Here is a 17,782-nt window from a genome sequence, read left to right on the forward strand (position 1 = left end):
CTCATTTGAAAAAAGAGAGTATTGAAATGGATAAACCCATTTATATGGGAACATCAATGATTGACTTGTCAAAGTCGTTAATATATGACTATTACTATAATAAATTAAAATCAAAGTATAAGGATAATGTGTCATTGTTATATATGGATACAGATAGTTTCATATTAGAAATTAAGACAAGTGATGTATATGAGGATATGATTGATAATATTGATATATATGATACAAGTAATTATAAGTCAGGTGATGTGTTGTTTTCATCAAAGAATGAAAAGGTTATTGGTAAGTTTAAAGATGAATTTGGTGGGAAGGTCATGACTGAATTTATAGGATTGAGATCAAAGTCTTATGCTTTCACGTATATTGATAATAATAACGTTGAAAGGTGTGATAAGAAGCTCAAGGGAATAAAGAAAAATGTAATGAAGGAAACAATAAACTTTAAACATTATTACAACTATTTAACCTTAAAGAAGGAAGAGTACAGAAAAATGAATGCAATAAGAAGTTTTAAACATCAATTATATACAGAAGAGATAAATAAGAAAGTATTAGGAGCTTTTGATGACAAAATATATATATATATATATATATATATATATATATATATATATATATATATATATATATATATATATATATATATATATATATATTTAGAGAATGGAATCAATAGTATCCCTTATGGTTATAAGCATAAGTGTTAAGATATTGGGTTTGGAATTTTAACAGGCTTCCACCATCTTTTTACTGATTTATAAATGATAGAACCAGGCAATAATAACCAAACCAAAGAGTGGAGATGTAATCAGCCTTGGTATTTAAATGGAAAACATGAAGAATGTGAGAAATATCAACTAAGTCTTATTGAAGAAATAACTGGGGTAAAAGTAGATAAAACAAATAAGCAGATAAATGTAATTACAAATAAGTTGGAGGATGTAAAGAAAAAAATATCCTTGAATGGACTGAAAACTTTGATGGTTATCAATTGAACAATGGAAAAACAATTTACTACAATCTCAAAATGATATGTGGCTCAGGAAGTGGCCAAGCAAGAGCAATGAGAGAAGTTTATCATTTCATTTCTGCTCAACAAAGACACTTAAACCAAGAACCAAGTTCCAAAGTAATCTTTGTGAGTATACTCGATGGTGATGAATGTAATAGAAATATTAAATTTATTCCCGAAAGTAGAACATGGATAAATATTCATTGTTTCGCTCTTTGAATGGAATGAAATATGAAAGGAAAGAAGTGCTTCAATCAGTAAGTCTCAATTTTAAATTTGCTTGTATGGGAGGGAAGGGAATCAGTCTCAATTTTACATTTGCTTGTATGGGAGGGGAAGAAAATCAGTCTCCTATTTTGGGCTTTTGGGGCTTGAGTCAGTCTCAATTTTACATTTGCTTGTATTGGAGGGGGAGAAAATCAGTCTCAATTTTACATTTGCTTGTATGCGGGGGAAGGGAATCAGTCTCAATTTTATATTTTCTTGTATGGGAGGGGGAGAAAATCAGTCTCCTATTTTGGGTTTTGGGGCTTAAGTTAGAAAGTTTTTCCCTTTTCCCCCATTCATTTGAATGGCTGCCTCAGAAGCCCCATTTATCCTCTTCTCTTGTCAGGGAAACCAGGACTTTGAATCCAGCCTGTCTGGAACTACACAGAGTGGTGGAGGGGTGCTGTGGCAGTATATGCGAAAAGACCTGCTTTTAGGTGTCAAAATTGAGCAGAGACATCTGGACCCCAGTGTTCATGAGCAAGAGTAGGCAAACATCCCTGAGGTACACTGTATACATCTTGAAGTCGGGAGGGTTGGAGAACACACTGTTGATTGTGGCCAGTGCTGGTTGCTGGCCAGGAGCTGCTACGATGGTGGAGGGGCACCACCTGTCAAAGTGGTTCAGCTTATTGCAGTTTCTACAAGATTGCCCCCATGTCAGACAGTCAGGGATTCTGGCCTCATGTCTAGTTTCCACAGGTCTACTGAAAGTGAGCCAGGTGTTGCTACACTTGCTGAACAGTGAAGCGAGGGTCCATGTCCTGTTGCGTTGAGACAGGCTGAACTTTCTACACTGCAGGTTCAGTAACTGTAGAGAGTGAGGGAGCTTCAGAAATTTTAGCAGCACAAGTTGCAACAGATTCCACGAGATTTGCTAATCAAACGGCTTTCATTAGAGTTAAATCATCGGAATCAAGAAACTGTCATGCACTTTCACACTGGAGGTTTTTTTTTCAATAGGTGGGTCTCAAATCATTTAGTCATTGCACACTCAAATTTACAAGGCATGGCTAATTCCCACAATGCAGCCGTAAACTATAAAATTGATTCACCCCACCACTGGAGGGGAACACTCAGGAGAGGAGATGTGTGTCTTGAGAACAGCGACAGCCTCAGTGTATGTGTCAGCCAGTCCCAGTGTGGAGAAGTCCCATTGTTCCTCAGTCTCCAGGAAGTGCAGCAGCAGAGCACGTTTATGAACATCACTCTCATCCTCCAAGCCGAATGTGAGTAGGTATGTCTAGAAAGATAATATCTAGCGGTTCCAGGGAATAGGTGGCTCGCCAGACAGAGCCATAAAGGCAGGCAGGGATGAAAGCAAAACTTCAGCCATATCGTCCATGTCGCCAAATATTATGGTGTAAAGAACCGACTCAACAACTTGAGTTAAGTGAACTAAACCATGATGTTTATTCAGCGACTTGCACGACTTTCAAAAAGTGCCTCTCTCCCTGTCATAAAGCACCCGTCCCCACCTAATAATGACAATGCAAACTAGACATACACTTGCACATTATGGACCAGAATAAAGCACATATTAATCAAGTAAAACAATTTTATTCTCCCTTTTATTAATAACTATACGACCCGTGAACCCGTTGGGTTCCCATTGTGACAGCGGTTGATGAAAAAAATAATTTCAAGAAAAAACAAAAAGATAGCTCCAGCAACCTATACCGCTGAAGTTGTTTGCATTGATCAAGTAATCCCGAAGAGTACTTGACTGAATCAGAAATTGATTTCTTTTTAATAATATTTTTCGTTGCCCGATTTGAACGAAACTTGATATTGCGCGTCAATGTGAAAACAAAACAGAGAAAAGAAAGTCGAAGAAATTATTGTGCGTAATCTTCTAAACACAATTTTATTTATTAATGAACATGGAAGTATTAGATCAAAATGGCGATGTTTATTTTATGCTTAAAAAAAAATCATTCTATGTTTATACTGAATGTTTGAGATTTTTAAATAAATCATTTCAAGAAAAAAAGATAGCTCCAGCGAACTATACCGCTGAGGTTGTTTGCATTGATCAAATTCTCCCGAAGAGTACTTGACTGAATCGGGAATTGATTTTTTAATAATTCTTTTTGTTGCCCGATTTTAACGGAACTTGATACTGCACACCGCAGGAGAATGGTGAATCAGGTGGCTCTAAAGTTTTTGTGCTATCCTGTACCGTTTTGGCTGTATTTCGGGAATATACATACATACAAGATGAGAGTTTTAGTAATATATAGATTGTTTGACTAAGAATAAACAAACAGAGATACAATGTGTATGTAAAATTCAATGCGTAATCTTTTGATAAACCCATCAACGAAATGATGCGTCGGCACTGCTTGTATCCATAAGTCTCACAGAAGTAAGCACATCACCACCAAAGAAATCCACCGGTGTACTGAGCAACCTCCCATATCCAACATAATTCTCACACATAAGCTCGGTGTTTTTGGTCCATTTGACAGATCTGATCCTCCTCAAGAAATCAAGAAAATCCTGCCTGCCAGAGCTCCACAGCAATGGAAACATAGAGTGGCCAACCCGGTTGGATTCAACTCCAATGGAATTGATATTCCCAAGTATGTGCTCTGGAGGAAAGCTGTTGACAGAGCAAAGTGGAGGAAAACAACTTGTCACAGAGTACTCCAGCTATGAGAGCAGGCATCTTCACTCAACTCAAGTTATTGGGGAATGCGTACATCATATGCATGTTAAGTAGCTGTTTCTGCAGAATTAGACAAAATATTTCAGCATCTCTTGCATATTGAATCGATAACAATAAATCACATAATCAATTATTAAGCAATGAATGAAACAAGGAATTTTTTTCCCCCCACCAGCTACTTCAATTTCTATAGCACACAGCCACACACCCTTGCAAGGTGGCTGTTTAATCGTGGAGTAACTTCCTATATCCACATGACAACTGCTGGTGAAGCCAAAAAAGTTGAAACAGTGTTGGATTCCTTTCAACAGAGTGAGAAAAATGCTGATTATTGCTTCATTAATTGCGTTATTACACTCAATTACATATAAATGGTTTCATAATAAATATACATATGGATGTTCGTACACTAAAAACAAACAAACAAATTAATTATATATGTACTTTAATATGCCGAGTCTTCTTGTTTTGATTCTTGATAAATAGAATGGCTGTGAAAGAGATGTTCATCAACTTCATCCTAGAATAAAAGCGATAATTTTCATTATTCAAATGTACTGGAACAAGGCAAAGTTAGTTTCACATGAGATAAAATGTGAGAATCATGTAATTTGTAGATAGATGTGTTGCCATCAACTTGCTCATGTTTAACTTCAGGAATTGAAAGGAAAAAAAATGTTTGATCATAAAGTTTAATTTAGTTTTTGGGGGGAAGAGAGGGGTGCTGGTGGGGGGGGGGGGATAAAGTTTCAATTTATGCAATCAAATGTATTTGGAATGATATTACAAATAAGTGTATGTAGGGGGTGGTTGTTCATAGTAAAACTAGATAAGAAAACAACACAGTGATGGAAGAAAACTAGCAGATAAAGAAGGAAAACTATCAGTTAAAAGTTTGATGTTGTGGTAAATTTAAGCATTAGTAAATGCACACATTGGTAAATTGTACTATAAATTGCTTCATGTTATGAGCTAATTTGGATTGTAGATGGCAGTGTTGTACTGTAAACTGCCTCGTGAAATTTGTGAAGATGCTGGAACATTCTCAGACGAAACTTCCAGGATGAACAGGAATCACATTTGCTGGAAGGCATGGGATTGTTCTGTGATACTATAAAAACCCGTCAGAGGAAGGTGTAGAAAGACGGGTGAGATGTGACGAGCTGCGTGTTTCCATTGTCCCCATGCTTGATTTAACTCTGAGTGAAAGAGGTGTTAATGTCCAGAGCGGTTGTTTAAGTGTGGAGCTGATTGTAATCAGGTTGATTAAAACTCATTAAGATTGTGTATCAGGAAATAATTCATTTGAGCTCTTTCAATCATCTTTGTGGATGGGCCAGCGTATGAGAGAACACTGTGAAGGGAATTGAAGGATCGGCATCCATGAAGAACAAGGTGAACATGCGTGAGTTGTGCCAGCAGGACTGAGACACTAGGCAGCGGAAATAACTCAATGCGGGAATCGGAGTTGGGCATTGTATGTGATGATGAACGTCCTCATTTGACTTTGTATCTGTTTATTTGAAATACAAGTTTCAAAAACGTAACAATGTTGATATGGTCACTGCAACATGACTCAGAAGTCACAGACACCAACTGACAAAGATCCATTCAAGTGTTAGCTGACCTGCACATTCGTTCAGATGCATGAAGCTCAAAGCTTGGATTGCAGTCATTAGAGAACACGCTGAATCCGAGACAACAAACAATATACGTAAACCAAAGGGGAAAAAACCCCCAAAGGTGCGTGTGTATCACCCCCACCCCCCCCCCGACATTTTTGTGACCATGACAGGGTCTGTCAATGGTAAAAGGCTTTTTGGTGTCACAGAAACAGCAGACGAGGAAAACCACACATAATCCATGGTGCTGCTGTTGTGATCCAAGTTAAAATCAACAGCTCATCCAACTGCCATGGCGTTTGATAAGTGTATTGAGTGAGGTGAGTAGCTTGGGCTGAAGGGAGAGATGCTAATGGCATTTGTGAAAGCACAGCAAGCGGCTGCAAAAGAAAAGAAGGCTTGGGAAGGTGAGGAAAGATAAGCGGTGCATGAGGATTGTGCACACAAAGAGAAAATGGAGCGTGAGGAACGTGCATGCAAAGAGGAAATGGAGCATGAGGAGCATGAACACGCCCAGGAAGCCGAACGTAAGAAGGAGGAAATGCAAATGAAGATCAAATTGGCAAGAATGCAGTTGGATATTGAAGCAGCTACACATGCTCGCACCATACCTGACAGTGGTGATGTACGAGTACTGGCAAACAAGCTGAAGCTCTCCACATTTGATGAGAAATGCGATGAACTGGAGATGTAGCTTGAGAGATTCGAGCGCTTCGCTGCGAGTCAACATTGGAACAGAGAGGACTGGGCAGTTAGTCTTAAGCCCATTCTGAAAAGCAAAGCACTCCAGGTGTATACCAGTATGCCCTCAGAGAATGCTCATGACTATAACCACTTGAAAGTGGCCTTGTTGAAGAGGTATGAACTTACAGAGGAAGGATATCACCGGAGGTTCAGAGAAATTAAACCTGACGAAGGTGAAATGGTGTTTCCGTCTGTGACACATTTGAGATGGTGCTTTCCACAATGCACTTTGCGAAAGCAGCTTTGAAGCATGAACCAACTCATTGGTTTGTGAACAGTTCCTTAGTGTGCGTTCTATGGAGATGGACTTGTTCATATGTGAAAGAGCGCCAAGAGAACACTGAAGCAATGACAACGTTGACTGAGCAGTATGTTGAATCACATGGTGGGTTTATTACTGTGAGGTCAGTCAAGAAGAAGGTGGTCACAATGAAACCAAGGATGGACAGTTTGCTGCACAAGACTGACCCATCTCAGCCTACAAAGCCCCAATTCAGTAGAAGCGAGAGGGAATGCTCTGTTGTTACAAGAAAGGCCACATGATGGCTGAATGTCGATTGAGGATGGCAGCTCAGATGAGGTCACAACAGAAGGCAGCCAGCGCAGTGCACAACTTACAGAGGAAAGATGTTATGTGGAGAGCAGAACCGAAAGAGCAATCTGCATCAGTTGTGCAAAAGTATCCTGAGGATATCCAGGTGAACAAAGGAGGATTTCAGTCAACACCTATGGTCTTCAGCAGTTGTGAGGAAACCACCGCTGGCATCACCAATGACAACATCACCATGGATGAAGGCAACGTGGGTTCACAGAAAGTGACAGAACTCTGAGACTCAGGATATATAAGTGCAGCTGTGAAGAATGACCTGGTGACTGTGGTATAGCCTGCGGGCCTGCGGGGCGGGGCATGGTGATGGGGGGAGTGGTCGTCGTGAGCATCGTGTCTGCCAGGAATATAAGGAGTGCGCGCCGCCTGAGGCGTCGTAGTGATGCCGTAGTCGCCTCGGCTTGTGAGTGTACTGAGTACGTAATAAAGGAGAGCTGCGGGCAAAGTACGCCCGCGCTCGCGCTTGTGCAACACAGCCCGGCTCGACTGTTCCCCCGCTCGTGTCTGCCTGCTAGGCATCTCTATCACGACACTACAGTTGGCTGACGAGGATCTTCGGATCGGCGTGTGCAGGGTGGTGGCTGGGTTCGGAGTGGCGAGTAACTCAGCGCACCTTGCGCGGTTCGGGGTTCCGGAGGAGTACGCATCGCGAAGAGCGTGTCGCAGGTTCGCTTGCGCGCGCACAGGCTCCGGAGCCAGGAGGCTCGCCAGCGCGGTCCAGCTCAGGCATGACAGGGAGTCGGGGCACAGCGCGTGGACGCGTGCCCGCCTTCATCGGAGTCGACTTCGGCCACGTCGAGTGGGCAACGGCCGCGCTCAGTGTTCGTTTTATTGAGGCACGACAAATCGGGGGAATGATTTCTGCAAAGCCACAGCTAAAGAACGAGGACACGCGGTTCGGCTCGAACGCGGCGTTGGACGTCGCGCAAGCTCTGAAGAATGTCCGGGGTCTCGATGGTCGGTGCGCAGCAGATGGTCCGGAGGTCAGCGCGATGTGCCAGGCGTGCACGGCCGCGCGCACGGTCTGCGGCGCGGGTCGTGGGCGAGCGTTGCAATGCAATCACTCGGACGGCGGTCTGAGCACTCGAGGACGTCTACAGTGTGTGTGCCGAGAGTCATCGCCCATCGTTACAGTCATAGATGGCGGTGTGCGAAGCGGTCCTTCCGCCCCGGGTCAAGACCTACTGCCGGCATGGTGTTCGGTGCATGGCGTGCACGGCAACGCCCCGGGTCGAGTTTTGCAGCCTGGGCACGGAGATTCCAGCGACCCGGAGCGGGAGATGCTGCCGGTGTTAGACCTGCTTCCAATTGATCCGGAGGTGACAAGATCAGTGGCAGGGGAGGTTGAGGTGACCGGGGCACTGATGCTGCCCATGTTGAGCCTGGTTTCAGTTGGTCCTACGGTGACAGGACCGATGCCAGTGAATGTCGAAGTGATCGGGGCACTGATCGGGTGTCGAGTTGAGTCCACTCGTGCTGCCCTCGCATCGCACACGTATGCCGGTGAAGCGCTGCCGGCGGTTGGCGGGGCGCACGTCGTGATTGCCCAGCGGGACCAGCGGGTTGCGCTTCCGAGGTTCGTGGTGCGAGGGGAGGGGCCCGCCCTTTTGGGTCGGGACTGGCTGGCGCACCTCGGGCTGGATCTCCAGTTGTGCCGGTGCTCTCTTCGATGCTTTCGTCGAGACCCGAGGGCGAGGTTCTGGCGGCGGGAGCCGCATCGATGCAACGGGAGCGGCCGTTCGTTGCTGCCTGCAACGGTGGTGTGCGGTGCGGAAGCAGCGGGAGCCGTGCCAGCTCTCGCGCGTCGGCTGCGTTCATGGTGCGGGGTGCGCCTGTGTTGTTCGGGCAGCTTCAACGGGTTGCGGTGAGCCCGTGGCGTTAAAGGAAGTCGCGAGTCGCAACATCGAGTCGACAACCAAGAGACGGACTCGTGATGTGGGTTATGGGTTGCTGTTCATTGCATATTTGTTTTTCATTGCTCGAGTGATGCGGTTTAACGTTGTTGAAATAAATGCCAACAGTTCCTGTGTGAGAGTGGGTTTGGCGGAGATCAATCGATGGGTTTTGCAGTATGGTCAATGTGATGTGGTGGCTTTGGGAGCGGTGGTGGCGAATAAAAAGGTTTGGTTGGCCTTCCATTGCCCCGGGCCGCGGGTAGTTGCTTTGTCATGTGCAGGGATTTTGCCGAAAGAACGCGCTGTACGGGAAAATGAGTTTGCAATGGTTCCAATGTTATTCCTATTGATTTATGATGAGCCTATGGTTGAAGTGTGGTTTGAATGGAGTTGCTACCGTCTAACTGCCGTGTGGGTCTCGGAGATCGACTCGGAGCCAGGACTGGTGCGCTGGTCAGTGTTACCCCCACCTCTGGTTGCGGCAAGGTCAGACGTGCCTGGCGCCGGGGGCGCAGCTCTCTGTGTTCGCTCATGGCCGTTTAGACGGGCGTTGGCATCTCAACTGATTGTGGTGCGTGGGTTGTTGTGGAGCATTGGTTGCATCCAGCCAGCGGCGCTGTTCAGCGCCCCCATCCAAGGTCAATCGAGTCTGGCGCTGGCGCCACGGCTTCCAGACAGCGGGCTTCCGGCCTCGGAATGTTTATCTGCTTCAGGTCTGCCTGGGGGAGATGTGCCGCCTTGTGGGCCGGAGGCGTTTGATGGTGCCGGGGGAGGTTTGCTCGGGAGGTCGCCGCGGCCTCGCCGAAGGCCATGTCGGCATGAGCCGCCTGGGGGCGTTTCTGTGTGTAGTGCTGCTGTGCTTCTCGCCTTGCTGCTTCATATCGGTAACGCAGTCAGAGTTTGGTAGGTGCTGTGTGCACCTCAGTCTTCGGAACCTGGCCGTGGTAGCTCCACTAGCTCGCTTCCACACGTTATATGATGTGATGTGCTTTTATACTTCGCTGTTTTCTTTTTTGTACCTTGTCTACTGTTATACCGTAGTACTTCGTGCTGTTTATGCTTATTATGATGGTGATCATTTAATAATCATAGTTTTAGGAGGGAGGAGTGTGGTATAGCCTGCGGGCCTGCGGGGCGGGGCATGGTGATGGGGGGAGTGGTCGTCGTGAGCATCGCGTCTGCCAGTAATATAAGGAGTGCGCACCGCCTGAGGCGTCATAGTGATGCTGTAGTCGCCTCGGCTTGTGAGTGTACTGAGTACGTAATAAAGGAGAGCTGCGGGCAAAGTACGCCCGCGCTCGCGCTTGTGCAACACAGCCTGGCTCGACTGTTCCCCCGCTCGTGTCTGCCTGCTAAGCATCTCTATCACGACACTACAGTGACTTACAAGGTCCAGTTCTGCAAGCTGTGCTATTCGCTTACAGAGAAGTGCCTCAAGGAAGTATTGGGTTCTCACCATTTGAGCTACTCTTCGGACGAACTGTAAGAGGGCCCATACAGTTGTTGAAGGAACTCTGGACCGGAAAGAACACGTTGGAGGTTCATAACACCTACCAATATGTCTTTGACTTGTGTAATTGACTGGAGGACACTTTCTGACTGGCGCGAGAGAGTCCACACACAGATTGATAGTACATTGCATCACTATCCAGTGGCAAAGGTCCACGTGGACACACCATACTACATATGGGAGGTGGAAGTCATGCGTATGGAGGACCCCATTCATGAATGGCAATATACTGTGACCATAAGAGGTCAAGGATCCAGACCCAAACTTGATTTCACAGCTGGCACAAGTAGCAGTGACTAGAGCATATACCAAGCACAACAAAGATGACATCAAAGCATTGAAGGTATCACAATCTGACATCCCTTCAGTGGCAGTGCAAGAACTCAACCAAGCTCAGAAGAAAGATGTCCCACTTCAAAGGTTGTAGAAGGAGGTGCAGGATAGCTTCTGCTCGATCGTTAGCAACTTTGGCACGAACTTCGCTGAGATTCTCCTTCAGCCCAAATCCACCGTCGCAATGGAATGAACGGATCCAATGCTGACGCCCGCCTCGTCTGCAAGTTCTCTGATCGTGATTTGACAGTCCTGCATCAGCAGGGTCCTCACTTGGTCAATGAGGATCTCATTTCGGCATGTTGAGGGCCTACCAGAACGTGCTTCACTTTCCACTGATGTGCGACCATCTTTGAAGCGGTTGTACCACTCTTTTGTTTGTGTGGTGCCCATTGCTTCATTCCTGAAGGTCTGTTGAATCTTGTGGATCGTTTCCACTTGGGAATCGCCAAGCTTTACACAAAATTTGATGCAGTAGCGTTGTTCAAGTTTTTCCGTCATTTTGTCAAAAACGAAAATCCGACGGCGCTCACTTACACTTCCTCACTCATTGGCGGTCTGTCGGCGAGTGACAGCTTCTGCAGGCGGGAAAAAATTCACACATACCGATTAGGATCGCCTACATACGTGCACCAAACCACACCTCCCTAGCTTCATTTATTTACGCATGAAAAATTAAGGTTGGTTACTTTTTGAACACACCTCGTATGTATATTTGAAATACAAGTTTCAAAAGTGTTATGCTGTTGATGTGATCACTGTCACATCACTCAGAAATCACAGACACCAACTGACAAAGATCCATTGAAGTGGAAGCTGACCTGTACGTTCATTCAGACTCGTGAATCTCAAAGCTAGGATTGTAGTCATTAGACAACGTGCTGAGTCTGTCGGCACAAACAACATATGTACACCAAAGGGAAGGAAACCCCAAAGGTGCGTGTGTATCACCCCCACCCCCGACAAAGACACCCAAGACACCTTGCTACACAACAATAGGACTTCGGAGGATAATAAGAGATAAAAGTCACAGAAACTAGAAATTTACAAAATAGAAAGGAAGGTGAATGAATACAAGACAACAATGTGAGCCATAAAATTATTTCAGGAGTAACTAGAAGGGCACTCAGTAGAGCGCATACGTCCACCACGTAATGCCTGATCCATGAGAACAAATTGGGCCCAATACATTTTTGAAATATCATGTGATATATCGTTTTTGGCCCTATCTCTCAATGATGAAGAATCACCTCAAAAAATTAAATAATTATCGTATCCAGATCCGCATTTGTATCTTCACCAAAATCGAATCAATTTGTCCGTGCCACACACCCAATCTGTTCACCAAGTTTTGTCTGAATCTGTCCACAACCTTTTGAGATATCATGCTATATATATATATATATATATATATATATATATATATATATATATATATATATATATATATATATATATATATATATATATATATATATATATATATATCGTTTTTTGCACTCTCTCAATGGTGAAGAATCACTTCAAAAAATTATCAGATCTGGATCTGGATTCGGATCTTCACCTAAATTGAATCAATTCTCCCTTGTCACACACCCAACATGTCCACCAAGTTTCATCTGAATCCATCCACAACTTTTTTGAGATATCCTGCACACAAACAAACAAACAGACAGACAGAAAGGGGTGAAAATAGAACCTCCTTCACCTTTGGTGGCGGAGGTAAAAAGGAGGAATCAGAGATGAAACGAGTGAGCTTGGATACGAGATTGATGGGTAAAAAGGAGATATCATTTCGCAGACTAGAACAGATATGTCGCAAAATGGCAAAACGAGCTATAAAATAACATGTGGAGAAATGGATGACACCTACAGCGACTCCACAGTATAGCGACAGTCCCATTTCTTTCTGGGAATGAAAAAATATGTCAATATGCTTCAGCATGATCTATTAAAATAAGTGTTGTCAGTTGATGATGATGATGGTGTGAGTCGTTGCTTTCGACGAATCTCTTCCCTTTGTTGGCTTGCTCACAAAGCATTGTGCGACGTCTGTATAGTCCAATGCGGGACCCACAGCATCTGCCGCAAACATTGCAGGTATAGACTGGTCCTTGAGATGGATGTTGGCAGGTTTTCCTTTCTTGCCTCTGTTGTCTATCAATAGCAAGTCTCCCACATTCAAAGTGGTGCAGGCCTTTGTGGCAAATGTTACTCCAAACTGACCTGTTTGTGGCCTGATGTTCCCAGCTCATGACTGGAATGGCACAAGACGTGAGTGTAGACTTCAGGACATCCTTATGATTGATGATTCCTTTGTCCCCCACAAGACCGTTTACCAAATTTAAGTTGTCCATAAAAAAGCGTTCTTGGGATTGATTATATGGTCTTCCATGCATGTGAGGTGCCCTGACAAGCGAATCTGGGCTTACGCCAGGAAATACTCAATTCCTAAGATACAACAGCATTCTTGGATTGAGGTGTTTGGTATTTTGTCTTGTCAGATCGTGCCAATAATCTTACAAAGGCATTACTTATGGGGTTTATCAAGGCGTTTCATATTACCACAATTGGGTGTCCAGGATTCTCATCCGTCCAGGAGTGTCGATAAGACAACGGCATGATTGACACTGATTTTGGTGCCCAGGCAAATGCCACGTTCATGTCAAAGGTGATGCGTCAATCTTTCAAAGGACACACATGCTTCAGCGAATGTTGATGTTACTTTGTTGTCAATTGTTGCATTTCGAGAGGGGACATTTCTGAGGTAGCAGAACTTATCGACAACTTTGATTGGCGTGTCATTGATGGTAATGGATGGGACGGTGTACGCACCTTTTGCTCTCGGTTGAAGCATCGCCTCGGTCTTCTTGAGGCTAATTGTAAGGCCATAGCGACAAGGAAATTGCGCAAAGGAGTTGACAATAAATTCCATATTTTCAAGATTATGACTGAAGAGTGCGCAGTCAGAGGCGAAACGTAGATCACGGAGCAACATTTCAATGATTCTGGACATTGCTTTCAGACGCTGCAAATTAAAGACACTACCGTCTGTGCAAAACTGGATCATCATTCCACGGGTGCAGCATCATGAAGCATAGAGGAAAATTGCTAAATAATAGGGGAGATAGGACACAGCCTTGCTTTGTGTCGTTAGTAGCAGGAAATGACTCAGAAGTGCATCCACTATCCATCACACGAGCAACCATGCCATCGCGGAAGGATCTGTTGATGTCGACCAACTTAGCGGGACAGCCAACTTTGTACAGTAGTCAATTAATACTACTCGAGAGAATCATTTAATTTGCTGCAAAAGCACAGACATAACTTTTCTTCATTAAGTGACAAATATGGTGTAACCTTTATTGGAGTATGAGTCTTAATAGTTTGATGACAATGAAATTACCATCACAGCAGGACCCAGTGAAATAGGTTGGGTAACCTTCCTCTGCCTCAAACTGATCCACAGCAAGTCAGCTGAAACTTTGTCCTGTTCTTTGGACCCTTAATTAAAAGAAAAGCAGAGTTAGTCTTTGGAAGTGTCAAAACAAATATGAATGACTATTTGAAGCAGAAGACAGACTGTATCTGTTTGTAATCCAATTCTGAAATATTTTATCAAAATTTTTGATTTAGTCTTATCTGTCCTAACATAACAGCAAAATATTTGTTTATCAAGAGTGTCTGCAGAATAAGGTCTTTACCTGATTATTTTGTCAAGGATTATTTTCCATCAATGTGGTATTTTTGAGAAAAGAAGAAAAATACATTGTACAGGGTGGCCTGAAAGTCACTTTACCCATCAAGGATGGATTGGATGTGGATCACCAACATCACCAGCTCCTCTACCGTGGCCATCAAGTAGTCAAAGCGAAGGACTCCAGCCAACTCTTTTGGGGCTTCATCAAGGAGAAACTGTCGACAAACTGGTTTCGGGCGATTGAAGAATTGTGTGCTGCAGTCGTGGCCCCTTTGCACAGGTCACTCCACAAATGCGACACAAGATGTCGAAGAGGATTTATTGACGAGTTCACTGGTGCAAGGTGAATGATGCAGCACATACAGATACAATAACCTATCAATTATTTAAGTACTACATTACTGCATATAAACCCTGTACCTATATATTAAAGTGGTTTAAGAACGAAAGTTTTCCAGGGGATGGGTAAAGGGACTTTCAGGCCACCCTGTACAACACCATAGAATCCTTCCAAAACTTGCAACATACACTGAGGATTTGCCCTTGGAATTAACAGTGCTTCAAAATTGTCATGAATTCAGCAAACTTGTATCAGGTTCGCCTTGGAGTGTAATACAGTATGTACATTGGATTTGTTCACAAATAACGTCAATTGCCGGAATATCAACCTAAATCCACAATGCACACAGGAAGAATATCCATCATTAAAACTTCTTTATTAAAATGTTCCATTTTCAGTGCCAAAATTACGTGGTGTTTGTCCCAATGTAGTGACCCATTGTGAGGTGAGCGTAGCAAGCTGATTCACGTGCGCGCACGTGTGTGTGTGTGTGTGTGTGTGTGTGTGTGTGTGTGTGTGTGTGTGTGTGTGTGTGTGTGTGTGTGTGTGTGTGTGTGTGTGTGTGTGTGTGTGTGCGTGTGCGCGCTTACAGGCAAAAATACACATATATATTTTTTTTTCAATAAAAAAACCATGAGGACATAAACAAGGGGTAGGCGCATTGCAGAAGTTTGGTACGATTTCACAAAAGTTTAAGGGAGTCGTTCAGTGACAACACAGGACAACACAGGCACTGCACGATATATATATATATATATATATATATATATATATATATATATATATATATATATATATATATATATATATATATATATATATATATATTGTTGTGGTTGACGAAATTCGCAAACCACCATTCAGGTCCCTTAGGTGAAATATCTCTGTAAGTATATGTTTAGTTAGGCCCAAACCCGTTGTTTAGAGGGAATAAATGTCATTCATTCGGGCTGCGACCCTTCAGGATAGCCGTTTTTCTTTACTATCTTTATTTTGGACCAGCCGCCATTACTACCACCACCAACCACGTCTCAACAGCCATCACACAACAACCACCAACCGCAACGCCGCTTCACAACCACAGCCACGACCTTTACCGTCACAACTCGCCCTCGCAACCATCGCATCACCACCATTCCCGCGCCACTTGTGGGCACCGATACTGGACTCGTGCAGGGCGCGCACCGAGCAGCGTGTGCAGAAACATCACAGCCTTTCCGAAGAAAACGGATCAAAAACGACTCACGCCCACTTTTCCTCGGTCCAATGGGGAGCCAGTTAGAGGTGAAGGGTCGGAGGTAAAGGGTCGAAGGTGAAGGAGCGAAGCCACGGGGGATATAAAGGGCCGCGTTCGTCAGTCAAGAGCAGTTCGGAGTCGAGTTGGGAAGAGCCAGTCAAGAGAGGAGTCGGAGAAGGCGGTTGGACGGAGCTGTGGAGAGTTGGAGAGGTGGCGGCGGCGAAGGCGGTCGAGGGGGTGCTCGTGTCAGAGTCGGGGAGCTGCGGAGGGGAGAGGCCAGCAACGCGACCAAGGTCGTGGTGGAGACGCTCGTCGCGGGACCCGAGACAGGGAGATATCCTCCTTCCCCCGAGCATCAACAACCCCCTCCTGTTTCCCCCCCCCCCCCCGCGCTGAGATAGTGCGAGAAGGGGGCCCCGTTCCCACCCCATACCAGGCAGTCCCAGTGAGGCCCGCGGAGTCGGGGCGCCAGCGCCATTTTGCGGCTCATCATCAGACGGGTAGGCCCGACGCGGTCTCGGCCCCAGGCCCGCCTGCCCCCCCCTCATCCTTGAGGGTGGTCCTTTTCTTTTGCTTTGGGTATATGTGTTGTCGGCGCCGTCTGTGAAGTAAAACTGTATAAGTGTTGCCGTGTGCTCGGTAGTCGGTTAGATCTGCATTGTTGCATTTGCTTTTTGTGCATTATTGTGTGTTTCTGCTTCTTTTACATTTGCTTTTGGTGTAATTGTGTATGTGTGCTTTCCGTTCATCGCGAAATAAATGTGCTTTATGTTGAACTGTTTTCCCGTTTCGCTTCGTCTTTTCCTCTATTGAATCTCCATCTTACTTCACGTAAAGGGTTGGTCGTGGGCTAAAACGCCCGATAATTAATCGAACCGTCGAGGCCGACGATAACACCGCTCGGTTATCCCGATAGTACGGAACGGGTCGCTTAAAGTGGCCCGTGTCCGAAGTCGACCTGCGGCGAGGTGCGATCGCCCGGTCTACCCTCCGTGTGGGTACTTAGGTAGGTCGAATTTGGCGAGCAACCCTATCCCACGCGGGGGGCCGATTGGCACGATCGTGGTGAGGCCGAAAGGTCCACCCGTGACTAGTTCCCGGCGTTAGTCCGAGAGGGTCACGACTGGATTGTCCGTCCGGTGGGCGACGTGCCGCGATTCGAGTTACGTGGCCGTTCGCACGCCGGCGGGCGCGAATCCGCAACACTGGTGTCAGGAGTGGGATATAAACTCATCGCCCTCCTCGCGGCACTGGTATCGGAGAACGGGAAAACGGGCTCTCCTGTCTCCAGCTAAATTCACGGGAATCGGTTCAGGGGTGAGAGGAGCGACCCCCGATTCCCTCCAAATTACGAGCGAGCTAAATTAACCCTTTACGAGAAATAAGATGGCGTCTCAAGGCGAGCGGGAGCCGGGGGTATTAGAAATGTATATGTGTAGTAATGTAGGATCCATGGTCCAGGATGAAATCCCCGTGCAGGAAATGTTGGTTGTGCAGGAACACGAACTCGTCCAACTGAACCCAGAGCCCGAAATAGGTGCGGCGGCGGCCGCGGTGTGTGACGCCTCCCCTCCCCCTCTCCACCAAAACCTCCCGATCCTGGCCGAATCGGCTCACCCAAGCGCACCCGACATGGCCCAGCTATTCGCCATGCGGGCGGCAATGACAGCGAAGATGGATACAAACACAAATCAAATGAAAAACGAAATAAAAGGCATGAACAAGCAAATGAACGAAATGAAAACGAAAATGGAAACAAACGCACTCAAAATGAAAAAGCTGCGGGGTGAGACGCAGAACATGGGCCAAAGCCTGCAGGCGGGCATGAAGGCAGTGGCCAGGGA

General features: G+C 45.3%; 1 protein-coding gene across 1 annotated transcript in view; it reads right to left on the reverse strand.

Annotated features, from left to right (window-relative positions):
• Positions 1-2,274: 2,274 nt before the first annotated feature.
• The window catches only part of LOC147030495 (sodium/iodide cotransporter-like), a 66,286-nt gene continuing 50,778 nt past the window's right edge, over positions 2,275-17,782 (reverse strand). Inside the window, exons 6-7 of the mRNA XM_085874622.1 lie at positions 14,068-14,165; positions 2,275-4,470 (exon numbers count right to left, since the gene is read on the reverse strand). Of these exons, the coding sequence (XP_085730748.1) occupies positions 4,396-4,470; positions 14,068-14,165 (173 nt within the window). The 3' untranslated portion in view covers positions 2,275-4,395. The remainder of the gene's footprint in view (positions 4,471-14,067; positions 14,166-17,782) is intronic.

Source organism: Eptatretus burgeri, chromosome 3 (assembly GCF_056783735.1).
Source record: "Eptatretus burgeri isolate ZD-2024b chromosome 3, Ebu_testis_v1, whole genome shotgun sequence".
Taxonomy (NCBI): domain Eukaryota; kingdom Metazoa; phylum Chordata; class Myxini; order Myxiniformes; family Myxinidae; genus Eptatretus; species Eptatretus burgeri.